This window comes from Heliangelus exortis, chromosome 19 (genome assembly GCF_036169615.1).
Source record: "Heliangelus exortis chromosome 19, bHelExo1.hap1, whole genome shotgun sequence".
In the NCBI taxonomy this organism is placed as follows: Eukaryota; Metazoa; Chordata; class Aves; order Apodiformes; family Trochilidae; genus Heliangelus; species Heliangelus exortis.
Genome location: NC_092440.1, coordinates 11113325 through 11140636, shown reverse-complemented (window position 1 = coordinate 11140636; position 27312 = coordinate 11113325). Strand labels below are relative to the sequence as shown.

Below are 27312 nucleotides of genomic sequence, written 5' to 3'. Positions count from 1 at the left end.
TTGCATCAAATCTGTTTCTGTCTTCTTACAAAGTAGGAAAGAATTAAAACTTAGTAATGCCATCTATGAGTTCAAGGCAGGGATTTTCAGCCAACCCAAGCACCTCATCCCTCCCCAGAGCCCCAGAGCAGCACTTGCAGTGCCAGTGCTGTACAACACAACTGCATGGCCATGGATTTCTTGCCTCCCCTACAAATTGCTTCACTTTGGGGAGCTCACATCACCAATTTGACAGTCTGAACTCCAGTTAATGGCTCTAAGATCTTTTCTTCTAGGGTGCACATGATTAAAGGACAGAATGAGGTCAGCTGCTTGTGATGGGGTAATTGTTATATTCCCTGGAGTGCCAGTCACTGAATCTGAGAGGACAAAATCTCTGCAAAACCAGAGATTATATTCTAAAATTAGAGCTCTAATGAAGGCTCATTAATAGGCAAGAGGAATCCCTCCAGAATTCTGAAGCTCATGCTTAATGTTGCCATCTATAGCATCTCAACACGTGGGGCATCTTAATGCTCCTTACTCTACAACTCTGAGCAAAGACTACACAAGCTACAGAACCCCAACAGAGCAGGTACTTACAGAGGTATCAGTTGCAGGATCTGACTGAACATTTTCCTTTCAAAAAGGAGGCCAATCAATCTTCCCCAAAACAAAGCAGCCAGGACCCAACTCTTTTCTGACAGCTGTCCTTAGGGGTTTGTCAGGTGTACCTGGATTTGTTTGAAGTCTCATGCAAACACACTGATTTCTTTACAGCACACTCATCTTGAAGTAGTTTCCTCTCTGTTCTAAATGGAGAGATTATCAGGTTATCTACAAACAGATTACAGACTGATTTTAGTAGAATTGTGGTGCTCTGGTTTCCTGCTCAGTGTAAACATTTCAGTGAAATGCATGAGGCCTGTGGTTTCCACCTGTGAGTGAAGACTTAAGGAGTCATGAGAATAAAATGGCAGAGCCCCCTGCAAATATACATCACATACCTCATCCACTTCCTCATCATGATGAAATGTGTCCTTTCTTTCATTTAGGAGTATCAAGAACTCCATTCTCATCTTTCATTCAAAGCCAGAAAGCTGAAGAAGCTGCCCAGCTCTCAGATGCAGAATCCATCTGATGAATGCTCAAGTGTGAGGACACAAAACAGTTGGGGTTTTTTGGGGTTTTTTTTCTGCCATGAAAGACATGCAGTGAGCTGAGATCTGTTCACTGCAAAGGTACAAGCAGAATCCTCACAAGTGAACAGGCTGAGGCCTCTCTCATCCACCAGGATGCAGTTCCCCAGCTCTATGGAACACAGCCCTCTGGTGCCTTGCTGTCAGGAAAGCCCAGGCACAGCTTATGCTGCTCATTCAGTCACCAAGACAGCAGCAAATGCTTTTCTGTTCTTCCCATGTAGCCTTCAAAGAACCATAATTCAATCTGGTATTTTGGAAAGCCTAAAGCCCACAAAATTCCAGAGAGTACAAACACACAGCTGTTTTAAACAGACAAACTACCAGACTCCTCCTTTGCAAGATGTAACATACCAAAATATTTCCAAAATAAGACTCTAATTGAAGTAATCTGCCTATTCTTCTTGCTGTGTTTTCTAATTGACACAATGCACATGACAGAGGGAGATATTTTATCCTCGTCTGCATTACACATCTGCAGCTAAAGAAAAGCTTGTTTTTCCTACTGCATTTCTATCAAATGGCCATTTTTTCTCCAACCCATACTCAGGACTATTCTTTAGCCTTGTGAAAAAATCCAAGATCCCCTGCCTGCCTGCCTGTGGTAACAGAACAAACCCAAAAGAAACCAAAGTGCCAATATAAAGAATGCATTTCTTTTGTAAAGAGTAAGGAGATCAGAATTGTAAAAATGAGACATCATTCCCTCCTCCCACACACATCAAGCCCACAAGAACTGAAATGGTTTCTAGATTACACAAGTTCACCCTTGAAATGCTGGTGCTGGGAAGCTGGAGGTGAAGCAACACAACTTTGCCTCAAAAGGTGAGGAGAAAAAAAAAAAAAGGAATTCAGTTATTCCCTGACAAACCCAGAGAGTACATAAACATGGCAGGAACAAGACAATGTGTGTGTTTGCATAACTCAACATTCCTGCAGCAATGCAAGTGAAGGGGAATGAATTCCTTTTCATATAATGAATTCCTTTTTATATAATTTTAAATGTCAGCACTGTATACAGAATGTGAAGTGCTTTGGGTAACCACTGAGGAGGCTTTTAGTAACAAACTGAAACAAAATTAAACTGCATTTAAAAATAAATGTTCATGTACAGACTTTTAAGTGATTACAGGCTTTAGTAAGGACTGAGGAAATGACTGTAATTCTCCAGCACTGGCTCAACCCTGTACACACAGAAATGAGTCAGCTGCAGCAGTGTCTTGTACAACAAAGCTGCCGAGCACACCAAACTTCTCCTTTACAGCACATATAAAATTTATAAGGCTTGACAACCTTATAAAAAGTCAAATTAATTCAACAAAGAGCAAGAGGGAAGTGCTGCTTCCAGCCACACCCAAGCAACCCCTCCAGACTCCAACTGGAGTGTGAGCCCAAATGGTAGTGTACAAACAAGAGTAAGATCTTTCCACAAAGGAGTACAAACCACTGTATTTACAGATCGACCAAGAACACGTAGTCTTGGACAGGATTTGGACATTGTTTTCATCATAAACAAGCTTATTACACACTGCAGGCTTTAATGCTTTTACTTGTAGCAGGAATTTTTTGAAACTATAAAGCTGAAAATGGCCTCCAGTCGTTAGTCCCTTACACTTGATAAATAAGCATCAAGAATCTTGTGAGATGCACAGAACTTTAAATGGTTTCCTAGTTTATTCTTTTTTTAAAAAAGCAGAAGAAAAAAAAAAAACCAAGAATGTCTTTTGTTACTGCAAAAATCATATTTCTGTTCTTCACAGAATGGCCCCAGTGGTATGTTCAAGTGCCAAACCAAGCAGCAGTGCCAGAGGCTGTCACTGCATGCCAAACCACTGCTCCTGATCTGCCCACTGAGCTGCTTCACTGTCACTGCCTTCCAAGTCCCCCTCTTCTCCACTTCCCTCCATATCATCCACGTCTTCTTCCTGGGTTGCATCTGTTGGACTTTCCTCTTTTTCCATTTTCTGCATTCCTTCTAGTGACTTCTGATCGTTTGGATCCAAACTGAAGGAAGAAAGACAAAGAAAGCATTGTCCTAGAATATCTTTTCTCTGTATTCGTGATGTGATTGTGACAAAACAAAACACAACACCCAACTCCTCTCATTGTCTGCACTTCCTGTTTAACAGCATCAAAGGTCAATTTAGCAGATGATCCAACTTCACCTCAGGCTGACTGCAACACTGAGTAGTAAATCTTTTTATTAAACAATTTTGATCCCCAGGAATGCACTTATCTAAACATCACACTCTTCTAGAAAACTTAGTCAACTCTTCCAGAAAATACCAATTACAAAGTAACATGAGAGCACTAAAAATTTAAATTATTATGGCTAAATATATTCCAGCAGAAAACAGCTGACCAATTTAAGATATGAAGCTTATTAGTGGACATGATGTGCTAGATTTAAGGTAAATTTAACTAGCTGAAATCTAAACAATCCAATAAAATAACAGGTTGTCTTAATCACACCAATAAAGTTTACTCAACTGTTCATTTTTATACAGCATTTTCTAGTCTAAAGGAATGGATCTTATGGTGCCTGACTAGATAGTAATTAATATCAATAAATCTATGCCTTTATCCTTTTGCTAATCAGGGAATCACGTACCTGGCAATAGAGCAGTCCCTAAACTTTGCACACCTCAGCTCAAAGCCTTATGACCAGCTAAGTCATGAACAGGATGTCATTTGGAGGCTTTTGTTTGTTTTAAGGGAGAATGTCCTAAAGCTGCCTCTTGTGCACATCCTAATCAATTAGTGGCTTATTTTTTTTCTTAGTCAAGTTGATTATTGGTTCTTCTAAACCCCCTGCAAGCCCCAAGTCTCTGCCTCACCTCAGGGCAATACTGTACTGGTCCATTGCTTCCTGGTACTCATTGACAGCTACAAGGAAGTCTCCCAGGATTCGGTGCAGGACACAGTCACTCTGATTAGCCAGGGCATTCCTCAGCAAAGCAATCCCATCTTCATACTTCTGTTCTCTACCTGTTTATACACAAAGCTACAGTTTCAATTAATAGTTTAGATACATCTATAAAAAGTCAGAGAGTGAACAAAGAGTCATGGCAACACAGGATTTCACTTTTTGCAAGATTAACTCTAAACAATGGTTTTAGTTGCAGTAACTGCCACACTCACAGTCACATATACTTTGAAGTCAAAACGTTTTGTTTGCAATTGTTTTAGCTGTTAGATGTAATTAATTCATTTGGTTTTTCCTTCAGGCTAGAATTGATAATTCTTCACAGCAAGGAGGCTGCAGAGCACTCTTTCATGTAAAAGAGTTTTCATGTAAAACAGTTTGCTTTAAGCAAGTCAATATAGGGAAAATAAAATGGAACTTACTAAGAAGTTCTGCTTTCTTTACCACGGCCTTAATGTAATCAGGTCTTTGTGTTAGTGCTTTGTCCAGTAATGTTTTTGCTTTTTCCTGGGTGACTGGGTCTTCAAGACACACTGTTGCTAACAGAGTGAGCGTCTGTGCGTTTGCTCCCAGAGTTTTATAAACATTGTTTGCCATGACCATAGCTTCACGGATGCTGTTGGATGCTAAGTAACATTCAATGAGACCTGGTGACAGAAAAGGGAAAACGTTTCAGCACCTCAGTTAGTGCTGCAGACACTCTGGTTCCAAACAACTTGCACTCCAATAGGCAAATACAAATTGCAGTTGAAAAAAGTGACTTTGTATTTTAACATACCCACTCTACAGAGAATTGCTTTCAATGCTTTTATTTATGGGCAGGCACTAAAAAAAAGCCTAGGATTCAATACACCTAATATAAGATTTCTGTCCAATTACAGTACTGAGATATTAATACTCACTGGCCTCTTCACTTGAAGTTGCCACTGAGATCAACAAGATTTAAATCAATATGAGAAAACAAAGCTCCCAGTAGAGCTACAGTTGTCTTCACCCAAAAGTGATCTGCTCAAAACACCTGTTTATAGCCAGATTAAAGAAAACAAAACCACAAAAAAAACCAAAACCAACCAAAAAAAAAAACCTGTTTGAAAATCACTCTCATAAATCCATGCGTTCTCTATTCTGGCTTCTGCCTAAGCTTTATAGGTTTTTGAGTTAGCAAGAATTTATTTATTAATAAATCAGCAGGAGAAATGACTTCTTGACCATTCCTTTGCTTAACCATCACCATCTCACCAACACCACATGTGAGCAGCTTCTCTCCCCTTCCCTTCTCTCTTCCCTTGCCTCTTCCCTCTTCCCTTGCCTCTTCCCTCTTCCCTTGCCTCTTCCCTCTTCCCTTGCCTCTTCCCTCTTCCCTTGCCTCTTCCCTCTTCCCTTGCCTCTTCCCTCTTCCCTTGCCTCTTCCCTCTTCCCTTGCCTCTTCCCTCTTCCCTTCCCTTCCCTCTTCTCTCTTCCCTTCCCTTCCCTCTTCCCTTCCCTTTCCCTTTCCTTTCCCTTCCCTCACCTTCATAGCAATCCAGCCTGCAGGGTGCAAGGCGTATGGCTTCACGGAAGTGGATGATGGCTTCCTGCACCCTGCCCATGTTCCTCAGAGCAGCTCCTTTCAGCAGGAGAGCCTGAACACTGTTGCTGTTAAGCTGGATAGCTTTGGCTCCTAAATATAAGGCACGAGAGTATCGTTTACTGTAGAAACTATGACACCTGTGAAAGACAAGAAGGATTGTAAACATGTACAGAAAGAGAAAAAAAAAAAAAATCGCAGGCAACTGCTGACCTTCTTCATTTGAAGTTAAGGATGGATGTTCAGGGAAAAAAAAACAACTCTTCAGGAGTTTAAAAAAAAAGCAGTGTGAATATTGGTACAGCTCTTTATATATTTGTTACTGCACAGCTGTGGTAGCTTTAGTAGATTTAAATATACAGAAAACAACCAAAATAGTTATCAATAGGTCATTTAAGTTTCCCCAGGAACAGAACAGACAAGACAGAAAAACCTTCTAAACAAAAAAGCTGAATCCACTGTAATCCACCACATGTGGAAAAAGTAAAGAGTTGAGGTAAGAAAGTGCAGAAAACAACTCACCCAGACACCACCCAGGGTTCTGCATGCTGATCAGAAATATTGAAGAGACGGCAGCCCAAGTTCTCCACGTCCTCCAGCCGACCTTCCCGTGCCAATAAATAACCATACACATCCATTCCTAAAATTAAAATGTTTCAGGAAACACAAAGTTCATTCACAACAAGAAAAAAACAAAACCTCAAACATCTCCTTTAAACTGTGCAACTACTACAAACTGCTCGAGACAGCTTCTGAACTGTATAATATACCAGTTACCACTGAGTGCTTGAGTGCGTGTAGCTGCTACTCTAATGTTACTCATCAGATTGTTAACACTACATAAACTTTCCTCTAGGATTTACTCACCCTTTATTAGGTAAGGATCCAGCATTTGTGCTTGTTCAAATTTTAGAATTGAGTTTTTATTATCTCCAGCTCTGAAGTACAGGTCTGCTAAGCTCCCCAGTAAGTCCACATTATCCCTCAGCAATGACTTTTTCTCTAAAGAGCTTTAAGAGAAAAAAAAGAACAAAAAACCCCATCTATTTATATAATACCATTTTAAATTTAATTGTATACAAACATGAACGTATTATTTAATTTCATGAAGCTCTTTCAACTCTTACCAAATGGTATTTATTGCTCTTGTGTTATCTCCAGTATGCACAAAAGCATATGCCTTGATCCACACGGAAAGCCAATCCAAGTTGGGAATACTCTGGATGATGTTGATTGTCATGGAGGCCACCTCTGCACCTTTCACTGACAGTGAGAGCAAACCTGTTCACAACAGCACACACAGCAACCTCAGCCACTGGAAATTGCTTTTAATGGGCATTAATTGTCTGAAGACCAGAAACTCCAACCCTTGGCAAGCACAAACACGCAGGTTTTTTTTACATAATTCAGGCATCACATCCTACATGCAAGAATAATGCAAGTTACCCAATCCCAAGCACAATAATTTTACCATGTGTTTAATACTGAAATACTAACAGGGTGCAGATCCCTACCCAGGATGGCATCAAGTGCTAAAGGGCACTGCCTCAGGACCTCTTTGTAGCTGGTCACAGATGAGCGTTCCTGGCCTGCTTTCTTGTACAGATTTGCCAACATCATATTGATCTGCAAGCAAGAGAAACACTGGGGGAGTCCAGCAGGAGACAGGAGAAATCCTCACTGAGATGACATAAAGACAAGGAAGTGTTTCCAAAGAACATCTACCTAGTACAAAAGCAAATACCAAGACCAAAAGACATCACCCCTCTTGGCTGTGCTTTTTTTTGACCAGATGCTGGCTTATAGATTCAAGATACATTGACCAAGGACATGTAACAAAAACCTGCCAGAACCAACCTTTGGAGTCCTCTGTCTGGAAGGAATCCCATCTAGAATAGCAATGGCATCTTTATCTTGCTTCAGCATTGTATAACATTCAGCCATTTTATATTTCACTTCGATTTCTGATGGCAAACACTGAAATAAAAAAGAAAGATTTAAGTATAATGCTGGTTTAGTCAGGTAAAAAAATTAAATAAGGTTTTCTCATCAAATACTTATATTGAAAGTACAAGAAAGTTAACAATGCAACCTATTGCCAGCTCATATTGCTCCCATCTCCAAATTAAAAGCATGAACTACATACACAAAAACAAAGTCTCATGTTCAAGACCATATTAAAGTTTTGCATGAGAAGACTCCACTGTGGCATTTGCAAAACCAATTAACCTTAAATATCAAGTTTATTTGACACAATAAATCCACAATCTAATGCTGCAACACTGACTCAGCAACATTAATTCAAATACCTGGCTCTGGGGGGTTGAAGCTGTGTTCCCAGTGGAAGGTCTTACTTTTGAAGTTTTACTTAAGGCTTTTTTCTGCTGCAAGGCCATCGTGTACTTACTCACAGCATTTCTGTATTCTTTATCATGGAAGAGAGAGTCTGCATGGTATACAAGGAGCTGGTATTTCTGGGATGGTGAAAACAATTCCCTAGAAGAAACACAAACAGCAAAGCTGACATCACCTGACTGCAGATCCTTACAGACCCAGAAACGTTTGGAGCTTTGGGTTGTCTGGCTTCACCTTTCCTCTCTCGCTGCTGCTTTCCTACATTGGAACGACCCCTGAGAAACCCCCCCTATCTCCTCACACATTATCTTGCCCATTTATTTTATCTATACACAAACAAACCGAACAGCCATTCCTGACACCTCAAGAGCAATAACACCTTGGGCAGCTGTTTGGCAGCCGCTTCCCTTAGCGGAGCAGCCCCCCATCCTCCCCATAACAACCCAAACCTTCTCCAGGCCCATTAAAGCACTTTTTACGTGGAAAAGACGGGGAGAAGAGATCCACACATGAACCCCGGGCTGGGCCGGGGGCAGCCATCCCGGCTGCTTCCCTGCCCAGCAGCCACCCCCCAGCCCCCGGCCTTTCCCTCAGCCCCGGCGCCACCGGGAGGGGCCACTCACGGGTTATTGCCGCTCATCGTCAGGAGGAGCCCGCTGAGGAGCCGCACGTTGGAGTGGAGCCCGGCGGACGCCATCTCCCGGACATGTTCCACCACGCTCATGCTGACGGAGGCCACGGACCGAGTCACCGGTACCGGTACCGCCCGCCCGCACTCCAAAATGGCGCCACCCAGGGGACCTCGGCCGCCTCCGCCTGCAGGCGCGCGTTGGGCAGCCCGGAGCAGCTCCGCGCAGGCGCAGTCGTGAGGCGGGAAGGGGGTTGTGAGGAGGTGAGGGAGCGGAGTTTGCGCCGGGGGAGGTATCGGCTTTTTATGCTGCTTTAAAGGCGTCCCTTTTCGGCTCCGTGTCGTTTTATGAGGGAGATGCACCTTCTGTGTCAGCGTAGCTCTTGAGTGTGGCCACCTTTCACCTCAGGTTTTATCGTCTGGTGGTTGGGGCAGCTAAATGGGACAGAGGTCTGGGAAATAACGAAGCTCTTGCCTACAAAAATAAGCATCTGAGGAGAAAGGACTTTGAAAACCTCGGTTTCTTCTGAGACACAACCAGGGGAAACGCCTGGCTAGAGCCACCGCCAACTACAAGGCACTGACTGAAAGGAAAGCTGAACTGTAAACTCTTTCCCCCCCCCCCCCTTCCCCCTTTGCTTATTAGAAAAATAATGCAAAACATAGCTGCCCTTCTATTAGGATTGCTACAAACCCAGCCGGTTGGAGCTTTAAATTTGAACACCCAGTCTCTGCTGTGTGTCAGGGACAGAGCTCTCTAGAGAAACCAAGAATTGCCACGGAGGAAAGGGACTTGAGTGGAATAAACCAAAGTTGAACGTGTTCAAGAAGCCACCTGACTGACCCAAACACAATTTCTGCCAGCGCTGTGTGATGGTTGTGTTGGGCTGAAGCTTCCCTCAGCAAGGCAGCTTCACCCAGCTGGATGTTAACCTGCCTGTGCTGCTCTTTGAAGGTGTTTTTACCTCGGTGGAGAATTGTTCTGCAAAGACAAGCCTGCTAAAAGCCAGGTATGCTGCTGCCCCTGCACTAATCCCCATTTTTCAGTGGTAATGAGTCCCTTCCTACTGCTTACCGTTACACAATGATGGTCTTTTCACAAAAAAAAACACCTCTCTGATTTCTTTGAAGGCTATCCACGAAACGTAAGAGTAGTTAACACTTTAATTACAAGCTAAGTTTATTGAAAACAAGGTAAAAATCACTGCACTGGACAACACAGTGTGAGAGGTACTGTTTTCTGCAGACATAGAATACCAAGACTATCCAGTAGAGCAATTACACAGCTCCCCTTGCCCCCCTGGCACACCCCTTTCTTAAATACAAGCCCAGTTTCAAATGCCAGCTGTAGCCACTGGTAATAAAGCAGCCTGCACCTGAAATCAGAAATCACTTATTAAGCACCAGCTTAATAATATTTTCTTACACAATTTTGTTTTCCCTCCCTCTATCCCTTATTTACTGGTTGGTGGGTTGTTGGGGTTTTTTTCCATCCTTTTTTTTTCTTCATAAGCACTTAATTCTTCCTTGTTACAAAATGTATCCAAAACAAAGGCAAAATACTTTAAACACCTTGCTGTGGAACTGCTGCTTAATGTTGTTGCTGCTTTGCCTCTTCACTGCCCAGGACCTGACAGACTCTTGTTCATGAACTGTCTCTTCACAAAGCAGATCCACCACTGCAGAAGAAAGAACAATGTCAGAAAATATGCAATTTCCTTGTGATAAACAAAAGAGGGAGTTCAAAGTATTCAACCTCTAACCAAAAAAAAAGAAAAATCAAATGTTAATGCCCCAGTTTGGTATATACGTTTTTCCATGGGTTTCTACTGGAATTTAGATGACAAGAATGGATAAAATGAATTTATAATGTAGGACTCTGAATTAGAGCAGAACATTCTACTTTCTCTTATTTTTATTATTTTTAGTGCTTATTCTAATATATTAAAATGTAATTATAAATAAGGGATGTATCAGAAAGCTATCTAGATCAGAAAGCTATGCCTTTGAAACGAGGTAATTTCCACATTAACCAGTCACACTTGCACATGAAACATCTGAACAGCCAGGAGGTAATTCATGCATTGATTGATTAGCTTTTTTTGTTTTTTTTCATCTGGATATGAGGTGAAATGGTTTACTTCAAAAAAGCTCAGATCAGAACTGCTCAGGAGGATAAACAGCACCTCTCCTGCCTGTGCATTTCCATTTGCAAACCTAGCCAAGAGCAGCTGTGCAACACAGCTGAACCAGACACCACAGAGCTGAACCAGACCTCACTTTTTCCTGCCCTGCATTCTGAACTCACCCAAATGGGCATTTCCTGTCTTACCCCATTACAGATTAAATTTATTGAGAACTTCCAGCCTGCTCTTTCCCCAGCCTTGTAAAACCACCAAGAAGCTTGCACCAAAGCTCCCCCCACCTGACCCCTCAGCCCAGCATTTTCATTTCCACACGTTTTTGGGCAAGGAAGCCCAAAAGTGCTGAGCCCTCACCTTGCTGGGTTTGTCACTCTGAGGATCAAACACTTTGTCACAAAGGCGCAGACCGGTTTCCTGCCGCAGCTGCTGCAGGTAGGCCCTCATCACCTCTGAAACACAGGGAAAACCAGGGGAAACTGAGGCAGCACCAAGGCTAATGGGATCTGACAGGGAAGCATCAATTTACCAGCACCTAAAGGCAGAGTTTTAAGCACTGCTTAAAGCACCAAGTGTGAGTTTTCACATCTGCAGAGCTCCTCGCGGGCCAGATGAGTTGGTTTGCTCAAATCACAACCACACTTGGGATTTTTATGATATCTGTGCTACTAAAAAGGATCATCCTGACTGTTTTATTCTCTCATTTATCTTTGCTCATTTTTGTGGGCTTCCTGTTCTGCAAGTGCAGCAGTTGCCTTGGGCTCTGCTCTAGTGGTTAGTGATTAAATTGATGCCAAAGGCAGACTGGGACCCCCACTAATTTGTTCTGTTGGATCTGAGGATCCAGGGGAGTCACTGGGTCTCTGAGGTCAGAAAATCCAGCTCAGAAGACAGAACTGCACATGGAGGAGATGGAGTTTTAACAGCAGTTTTTCCAGTTGAAGTCTCAAAAATGCAGCTGGTAAAAGTCTGAGCATAAGGCAGCCTTCAGAGGTCCTGGATTCTCCTTACCTTCCTCCTGCTTGTTGGCAGGTTTGGCATAAATGGCATTGAGAGGAAAGCCAGGCTCCCCAGGGATTGGGAAGTTGGTGATTCCTAGTGTGTACATTTCCTTCTCTCCTTGGCCTTTGGAGTTGCACTGGAAGAACCAAGAAAACAAAGGATTAAGAGCTGCAAACAAAAGTTGATGGAGCATTAAACCCAAATATTTTAGCAATCTGGATCACATAAAACACATCAAGAACAGCAACACAGCATCTCTTTGGAGATCCACAGCCTTGGAGTCTCTGTGGCTTTGACAGCTGGGACTGAGGTGACCAGGATTGTGCCACTAGAAGGAAATTATCTGCAAAACCTTTCATGAGTATAATCCCCAGGAGAAAAAGGTTTCCTTCCACAGAAATTCACTTTTCTTACCTTTTGCAGCTTTTTCAAGCACTCAGAAATGTAGAGGGTGATGTAGATCAGTGTTCTGTCAGCCTCATTCTGCAAAACAAGAGCAAGCTCAGAGCCCAGCCCCTCTTAGATTAAGGGAGGCTTTATGGAACTGGTGAAAATTATAAACAGGAATGAGTTCAAGCCCTTCTGGTCTACAGTTTCCCCGTGAAAGAGGGATGTGCACTTCATAACATTTACCCAACTTTAAAAATTAAGTGAGAGGAAGGGGAAGTTTCATTATCTAGAATTACTTAAGTGAAAAGAAATTCACAGTCACAGCACCAACCCTCTAAAGAACTACTGCTTGCAGAGTATCTAAAAAAATTACCTTAATTTCATAATTTTTGAAGAAAACATTAGCTTTGAAGTAGTAGATGGCTTCATCTATAATATCCATGTCCTTTGCTGACAAAAAAGAAATACAGAGTTAAACAGGGCACCAATATATGACATTTGGTCATAGCTTTTACTCACTGAAATACCTAAATAAGGATTATTACCAAAGCAAACCCTTGGTGTTTACAAGAAGCAGAAGACAGCACTATGTAAGAGAAAGCAGCTGGTGCCATGTGAAACACTGGTGAGCTCAGCCCAGGATACTTAAGCTTCCTACTCTCAGCAGGAACTTGAACTCTCTTATTCTCCTCCCACTGTGGTTTCTCACTTCACAAAAGGCAAAGGTTGAGCAGTTCCTCACTTTTCTGCTGGCTGAGTAATGAGTTTTATCAGTGTAAGAGTCTTCTCAGAACACTTTAAAAATGTTTTTGGAGGAAGCACAGCAACACTATCACATATTTCATTATCCTCTTAAAAAAGAGAGCAGGGGACCAGGACACATAGCAGCAAACTGACTTCTGCAGCCATCCAACAGTGCCTAAACCCAGAAACATTTCCTTCACATTTCCTTTCTCAAGCTGAACTGCTAAGATAACATGCCAGGGGATAACATGCCTGGGAAGTGCTGCAGGAGAATCTGTCTGGAGCTCTTTGGGATGCCTGTAACTTAATTTCCATTTCTCATGCCCCCCACCCTAAAATTCTGCCTGTCCTCCTCCTTCAGAGCCCCCGGGTGTCTTCAGCCACTGAGCCAAGGCACAAGTTCTCTGTAGCTAAACCCCCACTTCCAGAAGGTCCCCATCACCACATCCTCCCCAAAACCCACTGAAGAGCAGAGGGAGCATGAGAAGAGTAACCCAAAGCTTTAATTACTGAAACAACTGCTTTAGCTGGAGCACGTTCATCTGTGCCTTATAATTTTCTACTATTTGCTGAAGTATTAGAAAAGACTTTGAAACTAATTTCTTCTTCCTCTGCAAACTGCAAAGCACTCCATTTCCAACCTTGACCCCTCTCCTCACTCCTGCCTAGGGCTGGCCTGGAGCAAGCTGTGAGGTGATGCTGAGCTATGGACAGGCAGGTTTGCAGAGATTTATTACAAAACTTACTTTCCCGGGGTGCTGGGCCTTTGAACTGGCTTCTGATGGGTAACAGTGCCATGTTCCCAATTAGCTTGGTGTCCGAGTCCATTAAAGTGGAGTGGTAAGCCTGCAGACAGGGGCAGGCTGGTTATTAATGACACTGAGCACAGACATTTCCCTGTCTGAGCCCTTTCCCCCCCATCTTCCTCAAACAGGAGTCAGAATCTTTGTTAGCAATGCTCCCAGCACTTTTTCCTTTCACAAACAGCCCCAGTTCTCTCCCCACTGCCCTGGCTCCCAGTGCCACCCCAAAGGAGGACACAGAAGCATCACCAGCAGCACCACTGGTGGGGGCAGTGGTGGGACACAGGGTGACACTGGTAGGGCTGGGGGCTGCCTAACCCCACCCTGCACAGTGCTCTCCTCAGTATGGGGTATGGCATGGCTAGTTGAAACTTAGTTGGGAGTAGAAAAACTATTATATATATATTTTTTTTTATATATGTTATAATAAAGCCAGACTTACCACATACCCACACACTCAAAAAAAAGACCTTTCTGTGTGCTCTAAAAGGGGTTTAGGTGGAAACCCCCCCCCCCAACCTTTCTGTAGGACAGATTCTTCCAGGGAGACTGATCTTTAACAACTGATGAGTTCAGTTTTAGGCATTTTCCAAACGTTCTCCCTGGGAAGCCTTCACCTCCTTCACCTCCTCGGTTTTGGGGGGGTTTAGGCAATCCCGAGCAGAAAAACAGTTTATTGCAACCAGAGGAAGGTGTGTGAATAAAACCAGAGCAAATCACAGCTTTTAGCACCCTCCCTCCCGGCAGGGTGGATCTCGGGCAGGAAGAGGAAGAGGAAGAGGAGGGCGCCGGCCTTGCAGCAGCCTCGCCCCCCATCCTCAGCAACCCCCTGCTTTCTGCAGAGCTCTCCGCAGCTGTAGCCCCTTTTTTCCCCCCCAGCGCAGCTGCCCACGGCCAGACCCCGGCAGCCGAGTCGCTCATCCCCGGGCCAGGGTGGGACCGGCCCGGTCCCGCCGCCCCGAGCCCTCCGGGTCCCCTCTCCCCACCCCGGGGACGGGGCAAGCACCGGGCGCGAAGCCCCCTCACCGGCATCTCGAAGGGCAGGAGGCGGCTCGGCGGGGCCGGGCAGGAGGGGAGCAGAGAAGCGCTGGCAGCGAACCTTCCCCCTCCGCCGGCGCTGCAGGAAATGAGGCAGCAGAGGCGGTGCGAGGAGGGGAAGCGGAGCCGCATCCTGCGCCCTGCACCGCCCCGGCAGGCACCGCTCCGAGAAGGGAGCAGGCTCGGACAGGGACCTGCTTACTCTTTCACTCTCCATGGAGTTTTCCCACACACATCTCTCTGGCTTTGCTACGGCCGGACCTCCTTGGTGCCTCCATGCCACCCTTTTCTTTTCCAGACACCTTGTTTCTTGTCTGGCAGAGGCTCCTGGCCGCAGGAGGGTCAGTGGGATGCTTCCCTCGCAGCCGGTTTGCTCTCCTGGGTGTTCACAGCTCTCCGGGGCACTGTTTGCTCTCACCGAGTGTAAGGAAGCCCCGCATGGGGGCAAGGACGTTGCCCGTGGAAGGATGCTGTATTTTAAGGGACATGCTTTCCCAGTTTTCCTTTGTTCCCATTTTAGAGATCCCATGCAATAGGTATTTATTACAACATACTCGTATTGGGCTTTGTCTCTTGTGCAAATTATTCTATTTTTTCCCGAGTTTTCCTATGCTTGGATGAAATGTATCTGTATGTAGGGAACTTGTCTATGTACTATTGCAAGCCTATGGATTTTATAACACACACAGGTAAGAGTATAAAATGTTTTATTAAATAGTGTTGAGGTCATATAGATCACTTCTCATTATAAATTTTAGTTATCTTACACGTAAAACATCCAGTAGGTTTGTGTGGATTTTTTTTTTTCCTTTTTCCTTTTTTCTTTTTTTTTTTTTCCTTTTTATTTTTAATACAAAGCATTTTCCTTCCCGTTTCGAACATTTGGCTTTTACTCATCCACATGATCTTGGAAGTATTCATCCACAAAAGCAGATTTATCTTCGTCACATTCCTGCCAAAAACAAACCAAAAAAGGTAAAACTTGACTTTTCCCTAGTGGGAATTAATTGACACTTTATTTTAGAAAGCACAAGAGGAACAATCCCCAGCATGGCTCCTGTTGAGCCACACCAGGACGACAATTTATTTTAAAGAAAATATTTATATGACAACTTAAATTATAAGAATCCTTTTCCATTTTTCATCATCAGGAAGTGCCTCACCTTTGGTTCTTTAAATTCCAGGTCTTCTCCATACTGGATGGTGAAGTCAATGTGCTGCAGAACTATGTTCACACTTTCCTCATCAGAACGGTCAAAAGGCAGAAACCGAACCATGCTGTAGTCATCAATCTGCAGGAAGGATCCAGGCATGTTAGGAAGAAAATGCAGTAAGTCAGTTTTCACATTTTCATTTCAGTTTTTCACAACTTTCACATTTTTTCACATTTTTCCCAAAAGCTTCCTCTTCAACCACACTTTTGTCTGAACTAACACAGCACTGAAAGCCAGGCTGCAAGCCCGTGGCAATTCCCTACTCAGAACACCCATCAGCAGCCTTGAGTTCTACACAGTAGGTAAAGCTCTTTTCCAAACCTGCTCATGGAAGAGAATTCACAGCAAAAGCATCAAGAATCTTACACTAATCTGAAAAAAGTCAAACCCCAGTTAAAAGAGGGAAAAAGTAAAATGCTGAAGTGCCTGAGAATCTTTAAGATCCTGGGTTTGTAACAGGTAAATACACAGATTTGGGGTGAGGGGAGGAGAATTATAATAATAAATACAATTATAATAATAATATATAATAATATAATAAATAATAAATAATATAATAAATAATAAAATATAATAATACAATTATAATAATAAATACAAACAATATCTGTAACAGCAATGAAGTCAGCAGCCATACAGTATGGCTCATAAATTCAGGCCTGAGTTAAAGGGTTAAAAAAAGCAATCTACCTACCAATCCACATATAGATTTAGTCAGCTTCTTAAACATTTTGCTTTTTAACATATTTGTAGAATCTTCAATCATAGAATACATATCTGGATCTAAGTACCTGGGAGAAACAAAGTCATCATTAACACTGGCAGAATCCTTGGGAAAGAGCAAATGAGTCACTGTGCTTTTATAAAGCTACCACAACCATCCATCACTGGGTGAGCTGAATTAACTAACTTTGTATCAGGAGAGCTTAAAATTTTAGAGAGCTTTGATTTTCAATTTTTAAATCAAAATTTAAAAATTATGATTGCTACTGGAAACAACTGAAGTATTTTTTCTGATAGACTTGGCTACTCAAGAAGGCTTTGAGGAAGACCCCAGGGAAAAACTTTAATTTTGTCATTTTAGCACAAATGTAGAAGTCCTGAGTCATGTAAGAGATTCAGTATGTTCAGTATCAAAAACCTGACAGGATCCACCCTGGTTTGGGTTTTGAAGAAGAGGACCCTGGAATGTGATTCAGGATGATTCCAGTTGTTGAAGTATAAGATAAAGATCCATAAAAACATGGAGATAGCCTCTTGACTCTGCCTAAATTGTAAGAATCCTATTAAAAACTAAGTCTGATATCAAACAAATCCCTCTCTACCCATTTGAAGATGATGTTTTAATTGTGGGAGACATCAGGCTGACTTTTGAGTGATATTCACCTCAAGACACTACAGTACAGAGCAGGTCATTTTTTGGAACTTACTTTTCTATTTCCTTCTTGGCTTTCTTGCTCAGCAAATCCATTTTGGTCATGATGTTAATCTGTGGGATCTCTAAAGATATCATTGCACTGAGTGCTGCCAGAATTCCAGAGATAAACTTAAGAAATATGAAAAATGATGTTGTTAAGTACAGAAAAACCCAAAACAAACGTGCAGGACACTCCCACAGACCACATCTGGAGAACATATGGACATGAGTGGGGAGTCCTTCTCTCTGTTGGAAGAGGAAGGTACAGAGCCTCCCATCTTCTCTGATTTCCAGAGCCTCAAATCTTATCTCCCAGCTTTTCTCCAGTGTCCCCAGCCCAGTCTGACTGCTCTCTGCAGTTTTCCTTTCCTTTACTTTAATTCCAATTGGAATTTTCCTTTGCTGCAGCTGACAGACACCCATCAGACCTCCCCCAGCTCCACTCTCCTTCCCCTGGGCTACACAAACCCATCTCATCCTTCATCAGACTCAACTTTTACAACAAATACCACACGGATACCTTGAAAGATTCCACCATGAACTGAGAATCCACAAGGAAAACTCCACAGACACGGAATTCCCACTGCTGGAGCTGCTCCACCAGCTGCTTCATCACAGGGAGATGAGTGTAGAGTTCAATCTGACCTAGGACACGTGGCATTAGTGGGAAGCTCACAGGGACAGTTCTCAGTTACCCAGAAGCAGGTGTTGCACTAAATGTAAATAAAAGCTGATGGGAGACACCATCCTTTCTTCCCAGAAAACTCTGTATTGAAAGGGAACTTAAAGCTCATCCAGTCCCAACCCCCCTGCATGGGCAGGGACACCTCCCACCAGCCCAGGGTGCTCCAAGCCCCATCCAACCTGACCTGAGACACTTCCTGGGGCAACCTGTCCCAGTGTCTCACCACCCTCAAATTAAAGAATTTCTTTTTAATTATCTATTTGGGTGAAGCAGCAAAGAAATAAAGTGGGTTTTGCCCTCCCTTGACCTCCAGTTAGTGCTAATTAGCAGTTGCCATGGTGTCTCCACACCACATGATGCTACCAAGCAGCAGTGTTACCCAGGCTGCCCCTGGGGCCGTGGTCACTTCCCAAACATTCAAAACCACCTCTGACAGCTGTTAATAACAACAAAAAACGTGCGGATGATAGCGACCAGCAGGGAAAAAAATTAAAAAAGGACTGCAAAGTGTACGTGGCGTGTGAAGGATGATCCGACCCCCTGACGCTGGGTTACCTGGGCAATCAAACAAGATGTAGTCATCCTCTACGTGCCCGAGGCTCTCCTCCAACCAGCTGAAATTATTGGCGAAATATTCCATGCAGAACACCAACCCCCCGTTGGGACCGAACCTCAAGGATTCGTCTTCCATCACGTCATCCACTTCGATCAGCTCACGGATATCTGAAACAACAACACCCACCAGCCTCTCCCCATCCCTTTGCTCACCACCGGGACCTCCCTTTCCTTTCCGTTCCCCCCCTCCCGCCGCTCACCCGCCATCACCGGGTAGCTGAACAGCTCCGCCGCCGGGTCCAGGTTCACCACCTGCACGGCGCGGCCCAGCGCCTCGCAGTGCTGCACCATGGTGGAGCAGTACGTGCTCTGCAAGGCACACGAACGCCGTTACCGACCTCACACACGCTCTCACACACCACCACCGCTCGCTCAGCCCCCGCCTCACCTTCCCGCTGCCCGCCGGGCCCATCACCAGCTGTGCGTACCGGGGCATGGCGGCGGGGAAGGTAAAAACTTTGTCCGCTCCAGCGCCCCGTAGCAGTACGGAGCACCGGCGGGGTCAAACCCCGCCCCCCGTCACGCCGGACGCTCCCCGGAGGCGATCACGGCTCTCGCGAGACGGCGGCGGCGGCGCTGGGGCGGGCGCACGTGCGGCCCGTGCGGGGTCTGGAGACGGAGCCGCCGCCGCGGGCTGAGGGAGCTCCGGGGACTGAGGGACCTCCCGGGTAACGGCGCGGGCTGAGAGAGCTCCGGGGTAACGGCGCGGGCTGGGGGACCCCTGGGGTAACGGCGGGGACTGGGGGAGCTCCGCGGGCTGGGGGAGCTCCGGGGACTGAGGGAGCTCCCGGGTAACGCCGCTGCCGCCCCTCCCCGTCCCAGCGGGCCTGTCCCGGCTCTCGGGTCCTTCCCTCCGCTCCGACACCCTCACTCACACACACCCTCACTCACACCCTCACTCACACCCACCCTCCCACCCTCACTCACTGACACCCTCACTCACTGACACCCTCACTCACACACACCCTCACTCACACACACCCTCACTCACACCCTCACTCACTCACACCCTCACTCACACACACCCTCACTCACACACACCCTCACTCACTCACACCCTCACTCACACACACCCTCACTCACACACACCCTCACTCACTCACACCCTCACTCACACACACCCTCACTCACTCACACCCTCACTCACACACACCCTCACTCACACACACCCTCACTCACTCACACCCTCACTCACTCACACCCTCACTCACACACACCCTCACTCACACACACCCTCACTCACTCACACCCTCACTCACACACACCCTCACTCACACACACCCTCACTCACACACACCCTCACTCACTCACTCACTGACACCCTCACTCACACACACCCTCACTCACACACACCCTCACTCACTCACACCCTCACTCACTCACACCCTCACTCACTCACACCCTCACTCACACACACCCTCACTCACACACACCCTCACTCACACACACCCTCACTCACACACACCCTCACTCACTCACACCCTCACTCACTCACACCCTCACTCACACACACCCTCACTCACACACACCCTCACTCACACACACCCTCACTTACACACACCCTCACTCACTCACACCCTCACTCACACACACCCTCACTCACTCACACCCTCACTCACTCACACCCTCACTCACACACACCCTCACTCACACACACCCTCACTCACTCACACCCTCACTCACTCACACTTCCCTGTCACCGGTACCAAGGTTCTGCCCATTTCTCCCTCACCCCCGTCTCCACTTGTACCTCAGCATCCTCCCCCCTCAGTACCTGGCGCCGTCCCCTCCGGAGGTACCGGTACCGGCACCTTCCCCGGCGCCCTCCTGTCCCTCAGTTCCCAGGCACCATCCTGGCTCATCCTGCCTTCTCCCACGGTCCTGGAGGGACTCGCTGTCCACTGCGAGCACCTTCCCTCTTGCCTCCTATTTTCTAAGCCCTTAGCCTGAAAATGCAGACTATAAATCGTTATTAATTATGTTAATGGGTTGAGATTGGATGGCTTGTTTTGTAGTGGTTTGTTTGGGTTTTTTGTACCAGTGTCCCAGGGTCGGTGTGGGATTTAAATGATCCCTTTTCTTTGCTCCTACCCAGTGCCTCCCCACAGTCCCCCAGTGACCCCACTGGTACACACACTGCTGATCTGGCTTGGTTCCCCCCCTTTGCATCCTAAAATTCACTACTTGCACATTTTTCTCATATTTTTTTTCATTATTCATCAACTCCTATTTTTCCCTCTCTATTCCCTCCTGCTTTCTGTACAACTGTACCTCTTTCCTCTGGGATTCACCAGTCTCTGGGGTTCTTGTTGAGTTGGGAAAGATGTGAATAACTTCAACCCAGAATTTAGGTCCTGATTATTTGTTTCTGTGACCTCCAGGCTTGGGACATGGCCACGGATGTAGCTGAGCCCGTGGTCCCTGACTGCAGAGGAGATGTGAGGAGTGGTGCCAGGTCAGATGCTGACTATCCTCTTCGGGTTCTCTACTGTGGAGGCAAGTGCTGAGGGGGCACTTATCCCATTCTTAAAATGTGCTCTTTATTTCTTTTCTAGCAGAAAGAATGAGAAAAGCCAAGTTTTTTCTTTTGGTCAGCTTTTGTTGAGATGTTTGGGCCTGGACAGCTTGACCTTTTTGATCTTTCTGAAATAGCTCGTCCTGTGGGTTTTATCCAAAGCAGTTTTGGTGCAATCCCTCTTCCATCTCTGAGGGGGAGGTACAAACAGTTTTGTGTGGAAAAGCTGAGTTAGTGGGAGTGGTGCTCAGATTGTGAGCAGAAAAACCTTCCTGCAAAAAGCCAGTGGAGCCTTGAGCACAGAAAAGGCCTCTGAGCATTAGTGTGACACAAAGAAATAAAGTTAGAAGTCATGAAAGTGATCATTGTACTGCTTAGAATGATTCTGTACTCATTATGTTTGTGGTTGGACGTGGAGAATGCTGTAGTGGATGAGAGTTAAAGGGAAGAAAATAATCTGGGTGGGTGTGGTTTAGATAGGGATGGGATTTTGCTCTGGTTTTAATACAGTTGCAGGGGATTAGGATTTTCATGCCCTGTTGTGCATGAAACCTGAACGAGTGGTTTGGGTTTCTTCTGGACCTTGGCAGCTCTGTTTATGAGATATATCTTCTGATACTCTAATTAGATTTTTCTGTAGCTTTTCCCAAATCTGTGGGTATTCCCTTCCTTGACTGGTTGTTCTGCCTGTGACAGTTTTACCCCAAGGCAAAGTGTGTGAGCAAATGACTAATGAGAGAAAAATAAAAAGAGCTGGAGTGCTATCAATAAAGTTATCTTTTTTAATTGATGCCTGGTTATAACCCAAAGCTATGCAGTAAAAAGTCATTCCTAACTTTAAAATACCATCTTGAATTTAATGCTAAGGCTGTATGAGGAAAACTTATTATAATTTACTCTTTTTTTTTTTTTTCTTTTCCCTGTCTCCAGTCTGTTCATTGCCAACAGAGGTGAGTTTATTTTTTTGTTGTCCAAGTTTCTTCTTTCTGTCCTATGATCACTGACTACAATTATTCTTTCTCATCTTTTCTGGATTTTCTTGTGGCAATTCTGTGCTTCAGCCACTGTCATCTTCAGGGTGACAGGAGGTTTTTTAAGCAGTATTATGGATTTCATGTTCAGTCATCTGAGGGGCTGAGCTGAGCAGCAAGTATATTTTGGTGGTTTTGTGCTCTATTTTGTAGTTACTCTGCTAACAACATTTACTGACCTTTTTCCTCTAGTACTGTGAATACATGCCTGATGTGACTAAATGCAGACAGTGGTTAGAAAAGAATTTTCCAGATGAGTTTGCAAAACTTACAGTAGGTAAGAATCTTCTCTGATTTCTAAGATATAATCAGAAGTCCTTCAGTTTGTCCAGTTCTCTTTTCCTCTGTATCAACTATGAAATGTAATAATTTTCTTAGGGAGCTTACTGTGCTTTTGGCTGCTGGGAAAATGTTTGATAATGTCAGTAAACACTGAATAAACAGTGCTTAGTTTCAGTAATAATGCTTGAGCTTTTTTAAGGTTACTGCTGGAACCACTCACCCATGCACTTGTTTCTGGTCAAAGTCAGTTTTATTGAATTTTGTGTCTGTCCAGTCTGCTGTGGGTGGCTGGAGGAAATGTCATTAATAGTGGGGGACTTTGCATTTGTGGTTTCAGTATTAACACTATCACTGATTTCTCTCTCTGTGGAAATGATGTGAGTGGTAACTGTGTCTTTAAGCAAAGGCTTTTCTGAAGTCTCATTTGCATAAACATTGTAATGAAGATGGAACACGTGTCAGCCATGGGATGCTGCACTTAAGCAAAGAGTTCATGGCCTTAGCAAAATGTTGCTGCACCTTCCTGTTCCTGTAAGGCTGTAGTTTTCTGACCACTAATTTTATTCTCCTCCTTCTCCTTGCTCCTTTCTGATGCACATAAGAAAATTCACCAAAACAGGAAGCTGGGGTTGGAGAAGGCCAAGGAAATGCAGGAGAAGAAGAAGAGAAGAAGAAGCAAAAGAGAGGCAAGGTCTAAATAGTTGATTGTAGAAGTGATTTATGAGCAGTTTGGGACATTCCTTTCCTACCTGCATGTCTGGACTGTGGTCTGAGTTCCTTGTATTCTGGTTGATAGCTGTGTTTTTACTGTGCACAAAAGATACTCAGTATCTTTCTCCAGTGGCAGCAGAGCTGGTGGGTGATCCCTGCTGAGGAGAGAACAGGGTAACAGCAAGTGGAAGGTGACCTGCACCCCATGCCTCACTGTTCCTGTCCCTGCTATTGCACTTACTCAGGCAGTCATTTTTCTAAACCTGAAGTCAGCTGGCAGGCCTCCCAGAATACTTCTTTCTTCCCTGTTTAACAGCAGTTTATAGGTTGCTTACAGAGCAGAACAGACAGCTCTCCTCTGCTGGTGCCTCATGACACTGCTTTTCCCTCTTTTCCTTTCACCCCTCCTCAATATTCACATAACAGGATTTGGTTTTGTGCTCTGAGCACTGTCACCTACATCTCCAGTAACAGCCATGTCTCTTCCCAGCAATACTACTGAAAAACAGTTTTCAGAAACCAGCTTGGGAAGATACAAAATAAATGAAAGAATTAAAAAACACTTTTATCTTCTATCCTTGGAGGGCTTTTTAATTACTTAACATACTTTCCACTTAGTCAGAATGCTGGGGTTGTTAATACACATTTGCAGTTGTGTCTGCAGTGGCTCAGAAATGATGGTTAATAGTCCAGTAAGGTTCAGCTTTTAAGCCACATGTCACTATAGATCTTTTATTTTTGTGTCTTGATAACCAGTTTAGACTGCATAGTGACAACAGTGATTTATGTTCTGTACCTTGGATGTTTCTCCCAGAGACTTCAGGATGTTTTCTTTCAACACTCATGTCTTGTATGGGGTAATATGGTTAGGTTTTGGTTCTAGAATAATAGGGTTTAGAATATTTTCTAGAATCTAAATTTTCTTGAAAACTTTAGGTGTGGGGTTAAGTATGATAATAAAATATTGACCAAAAGAGAGAGGGTGAGGGAAAACCAGAAAAAGCTTGCTAAGGCACTGCAGAAATTTATGGAAGAAAATTTAAGACTGAAATTTGCTGCCTTAAATTATCAGATGGCAATTTATAGGAATGTAGACTTCAAAGTGTCACATGTTGGCAAAAGAACCAGTTACAAGGACTTAGTTTGCTTGTCATCAATTCTTCAGGTTTTCATGCTGAGAAGGCTGGAGAACATGAAACTGGTTACCCTGGAGTAACTTGATGACTGTACACAAAGTTAGCTGAGATCCTAATCTGACTTGAAGAATCCTAATGAGTGGAATGTATTTTTTCCATGCTTTATTCAGACTAATTAATGCCTGGGACATGAAGCCTTCCCTCAGGTTGGCTCAGAAACAGGCAGAAGGAAGATGGTGCTAAATCAAGTTTAGCAGTCAATGATGCTGTTTTTCCTTGATTAGCTGTGACATCATTTAACTGATTATTAAACTTTCTACTCTTTCAAAGGTGGCAGAGGTCAGATAAAACAGAAAAAGAAGACTGTACCACAGAAAGTTACAATAGCTAAAATTCCTAGAGCAAAGAAAAAATATGTCACAAGAGTATGTGGCCTTGCAACATTTGGTGAGTTTTGTTATGTTTTTAGGTGTGCTTGCCTTTAACCTTGTGATGTTTCCTCTGCGTGTATTCCATTGGCAGATCTGCTTCCATTTGTGTGAGGTGAAAGTCCCAAGGTGCTTTTAGCAGTCCCAGAATGTGCCAAAGGTGCACTTCCTTCCCTCAGTGATCAATTATTTAAGTCCTTATTTCCATGTTGCTTGCAGACAAATATTTTTTTTTTTTGAAACAAGGCTTCCCGTAGCAGTCCACATGTTGGACTACTACAACAGAGCAGTCTGTTGTCTTCAGTTATAAACATTTATTTCCATCAAACCTGTAAATATGACAATTAATTTTACCCATTCTTGAGACTGATTAAAGAGCTTTAAGTGCCTTTCTAGTATGGCAGTCAAATCATCACCAAGTACACTCACAGTGCTGTTGTACCTACTTCACACATTGCTGAGAAATTCTCTTAAAAAGGTTTTAAACCTGGCTATATTAACAAAATCTGTTGCATATTCCCTGCATGAGAGTATCAGCAGTTCTCTTATGGGATCAGTGAAATGCTCCAGCTTGATCTGAACTGGATCTTTGTGCTGGAAGTCTCAGAAATTGTCAGGACCTGGTTCTGAAAGGAACACACTGAAACCTTCTGTGGAAAAAGTTGTTCTGTAACTGTGGAAGTTACTCAGAACTGGAAGGGCTTTCTCATCAGATCTGCACATGCTCCCCTGGTGTAGCACAGCCCTGTGTGAGCAGAATGTGTAGAGGACACTCAGCAATTTTGGCCTTGAAGAGTTTCCTAGATTTGTAGAGTCAGGTTTTTTGTAGGTAAACAACAGGTTTTTGCTTTCAATGGAAAATGACAGTTAAAGCTTTGCTGCCACTAGTTTTCCAACAGTTAAACCAAGATTTGGATTTTAAACCTGACAAGACACTTGTATGAAAGGATTGTACTTTACCTGTCTGCTTTCCCCCTGACAGAAATTGATCTTAAGGAAGCACAAAGGTTTTTTGCTCAGAAATTTTCCTGCGGTGCCTCAGTAACGGGAGAAGATGAAATCATCATTCAGGGGGATTTCACAGATGACATCATTGATGTAATCCAGGAGAAGTGGCCTGAGGTAATGAACCCTTATTCTATCTGTTTTTTCACAGTAGCCTGTGACTTCTCAGTGACTTCCCAAAAGGGGTTTCATCTTCAGCAGCACAAATTGTTGTACAAAAATAAAGGAGCAGTTACTACATTCCTGCCACTGAATGACCAGGTTAAGGAGAGCTTAAACTTGAAGTCAGGTGTTGTTTCCATTGTCTGAGAAACAGTAACTCCCCAGATGTGTGGTGCTGCTGCTGTGGATACTACAGTGAGGAAGGAATGTTGGAGTTGAGTCCAGCTGTCACATAACTGGGGCTTCTTTGGGACTGTTAAGGGTGAATGCCCAAATATTCTTACATTGCTACCCTATTTTTAAAATATCTGTAAATATTGTTAAATTAAACCAAAACAAAACATGAAAAAAACAAAACCAGTCGAAAACGACAAAACAAACAACCACCACCACCAACAAAGACACCAATTAGATACAAAATCATTTCTGCATCAGAAGAAGAGATGAGCTAATTTTGGGTTGGCCTGGAAGGGTTGAGAGTTTTGGTGGCACTGCTGTAATCACAGGCACTTTCTTTAACTCTCCCTTGTTCTGCTATTTCCTGATTTCCTATAAATCAGGAAATTTCTATTTCAGAAATAGAAATTTCTGAAATTTCTATTTATTTCAGAAATAACCCCAGGCCTGGCTGGATTCAGAGCCCCCTCGAGCTTGTCCTGTAGGCACAGGTCACGTGTAGAATTTCCAGCAAGAGAGCCTCAGAGGGGCTGTGTTACCTGTACAGTGAGATATGTAAGAAGAAAATGGTACTTAATATGCTCTGTTTTGGGCTTTTTTTTCCTTTTGTAGGTGGATGATGATAGCATTGAAGATCTTGGAGAAGTCAAGAAGTGATAGTGAAAGTCTACCTGTATGTAATTATATGGTTATAAATAATGTAGCCAAAGTGAGGCATCTAAGTCCATTTGCTCTGCAGTCACACTGTGGAGAGCCTGTATCCTTGGCATTCTCACTGTCCTGTATAGCTGCTTGGTTTTGTTTTGGGTTTGTTTGTTGGTTTTTTTTTTTTTTTTGTGATATTTGCCAAAGTAAAATTGGGGTTCTGTCATGCTGACGCATGAAGTAGATTTAATAAATAAAATTACTGTTCCTCACTGAATATGGTTTGTTTGCTTTACAGCTACTTTACTCTTAACCTTACAGGAAAATAATAATGTAAGTTATTAAAACTTCTGATCTGCTGTCCTTTCTGCTGAACTTAAGCAAAAAAGGCATGTAACTGATACCTCTTGTTAATCTCAGGTAAACCTCTTGTAAAACTCATACCTCTTGTTAATCTGCATAAAATCAGAGAAATTAGAATGGGACAAACTTTTTAAAGGTTTGTTAACAGTTAAAG

The 27312-nt window shown here is 43.8% G+C and overlaps 4 protein-coding genes across 7 annotated transcripts in view; 1 reads left to right on the top strand and 3 right to left on the bottom strand.

Moving 5' to 3' along the window:
• Positions 1–2601: 2601 nt before the first annotated feature.
• On the bottom strand, positions 2602–8868 carry ANAPC7 (anaphase promoting complex subunit 7). Of its 3 annotated transcripts, XM_071763569.1 has the most exons (11): positions 8650–8868; positions 7981–8167; positions 7529–7648; positions 7186–7297; positions 6799–6952; positions 6539–6681; positions 6194–6311; positions 5615–5811; positions 4527–4751; positions 4016–4166; positions 2602–3182 (listed from the first exon to the last, which is right to left on the bottom strand). In XM_071763569.1, exons 1-11 carry the CDS (start codon positions 8748–8750, stop codon positions 2993–2995), a joined length of 1698 nt encoding a protein of 565 aa, XP_071619670.1. In that variant the 5' UTR covers positions 8751–8868; the 3' UTR covers positions 2602–2992. The 3 variants fall into 3 exon arrangements, with proteins under 3 accessions (XP_071619670.1, XP_071619671.1, XP_071619672.1); XM_071763570.1 differs by lacking the exon at positions 8650–8868 and having other exon boundaries at positions 8079–8167; XM_071763571.1 differs by lacking the exon at positions 2602–3182 and having other exon boundaries at positions 4045–4182.
• A 948-nt stretch (positions 8869–9816) lies between these two features.
• On the bottom strand, positions 9817–14914 carry ARPC3 (actin related protein 2/3 complex subunit 3). Its single transcript, XM_071763045.1, has 7 exons — positions 14761–14914; positions 13678–13777; positions 12561–12637; positions 12212–12280; positions 11807–11933; positions 11153–11247; positions 9817–10333 (listed from the first exon to the last, which is right to left on the bottom strand). Exons 1-7 carry the CDS (start codon positions 14902–14904, stop codon positions 10271–10273), a joined length of 675 nt encoding a protein of 224 aa, XP_071619146.1. The 5' UTR covers positions 14905–14914; the 3' UTR covers positions 9817–10270.
• A 415-nt stretch (positions 14915–15329) lies between these two features.
• GPN3 (GPN-loop GTPase 3) overlaps positions 15330–27312 on the bottom strand; it is a 66869-nt gene continuing 54886 nt past the window's right edge. Inside the window, exons 2-9 of one of the 2 annotated variants that reach the window (XM_071763730.1) lie at positions 19092–19153; positions 18904–19012; positions 18644–18811; positions 17924–18048; positions 17417–17532; positions 16681–16777; positions 15936–16064; positions 15330–15724 (exon numbers count right to left, since the gene is read on the bottom strand). In XM_071763730.1, coding sequence (XP_071619831.1) covers positions 15662–15724; positions 15936–16064; positions 16681–16777; positions 17417–17532; positions 17924–18048; positions 18644–18811; positions 18904–19012; positions 19092–19139 — 855 coding nt within the window. In that variant the 5' untranslated portion in view covers positions 19140–19153 and the 3' untranslated portion in view covers positions 15330–15661. Of the gene's footprint in view, positions 15725–15935; positions 16065–16680; positions 16778–17416; positions 17533–17923; positions 18049–18643; positions 18812–18903; positions 19013–19091; positions 19154–27312 lie in introns of those variants that run through there. The other variant, XM_071763731.1, reaches the window with a different exon arrangement.
• DENR (density regulated re-initiation and release factor) lies at positions 19364–27063 on the top strand. The gene is made up of 8 exons (XM_071763733.1): positions 19364–19371; positions 21085–21199; positions 22149–22168; positions 22442–22526; positions 23134–23217; positions 24709–24825; positions 25789–25928; positions 26763–27063. Exons 2-8 carry the CDS (start codon positions 21094–21096, stop codon positions 26805–26807), a joined length of 597 nt encoding a protein of 198 aa, XP_071619834.1. The 5' UTR covers positions 19364–19371; positions 21085–21093; the 3' UTR covers positions 26808–27063.

Coding starts and splice junctions, on each gene's coding strand:
- ANAPC7 (XM_071763569.1), bottom strand. CDS start 8,750: ATGAGCGTGGTGGAACATGTCCGGGAGATGGCGTCCGCCGGGCTCCAC. Junction 8,168..8,649: donor ACGATGAGCGGCAATAACCC/GTGAGTGGCCCC, acceptor TGTTTCTTCTAG/GGAATTGTTTTCACCATCCC. Junction 4,167..4,526: donor AAAGAAAGCAGAACTTCTTA/GTAAGTTCCATT, acceptor GTGTATAAACAG/GTAGAGAACAGAAGTATGAA.
- ARPC3 (XM_071763045.1), bottom strand. CDS start 14,904: ATGCGGCTCCGCTTCCCCTCCTCGCACCGCCTCTGCTGCCTCATTTCC. Junction 12,281..12,560: donor TCAAAAATTATGAAATTAAG/GTAATTTTTTTA, acceptor CTTGTTTTGCAG/AATGAGGCTGACAGAACACT. Junction 10,334..11,152: donor AGAGTGACAAACCCAGCAAG/GTGAGGGCTCAG, acceptor TTTCTTCTGCAG/TGGTGGATCTGCTTTGTGAA.
- DENR (XM_071763733.1), top strand. CDS start 21,094: ATGGCCACGGATGTAGCTGAGCCCGTGGTCCCTGACTGCAGAGGAGAT. Junction 21,200..22,148: donor TCGGGTTCTCTACTGTGGAG/GCAAGTGCTGAG, acceptor CCCTGTCTCCAG/TCTGTTCATTGCCAACAGAG. Junction 24,826..25,788: donor ATGTGGCCTTGCAACATTTG/GTGAGTTTTGTT, acceptor TCCCCCTGACAG/AAATTGATCTTAAGGAAGCA.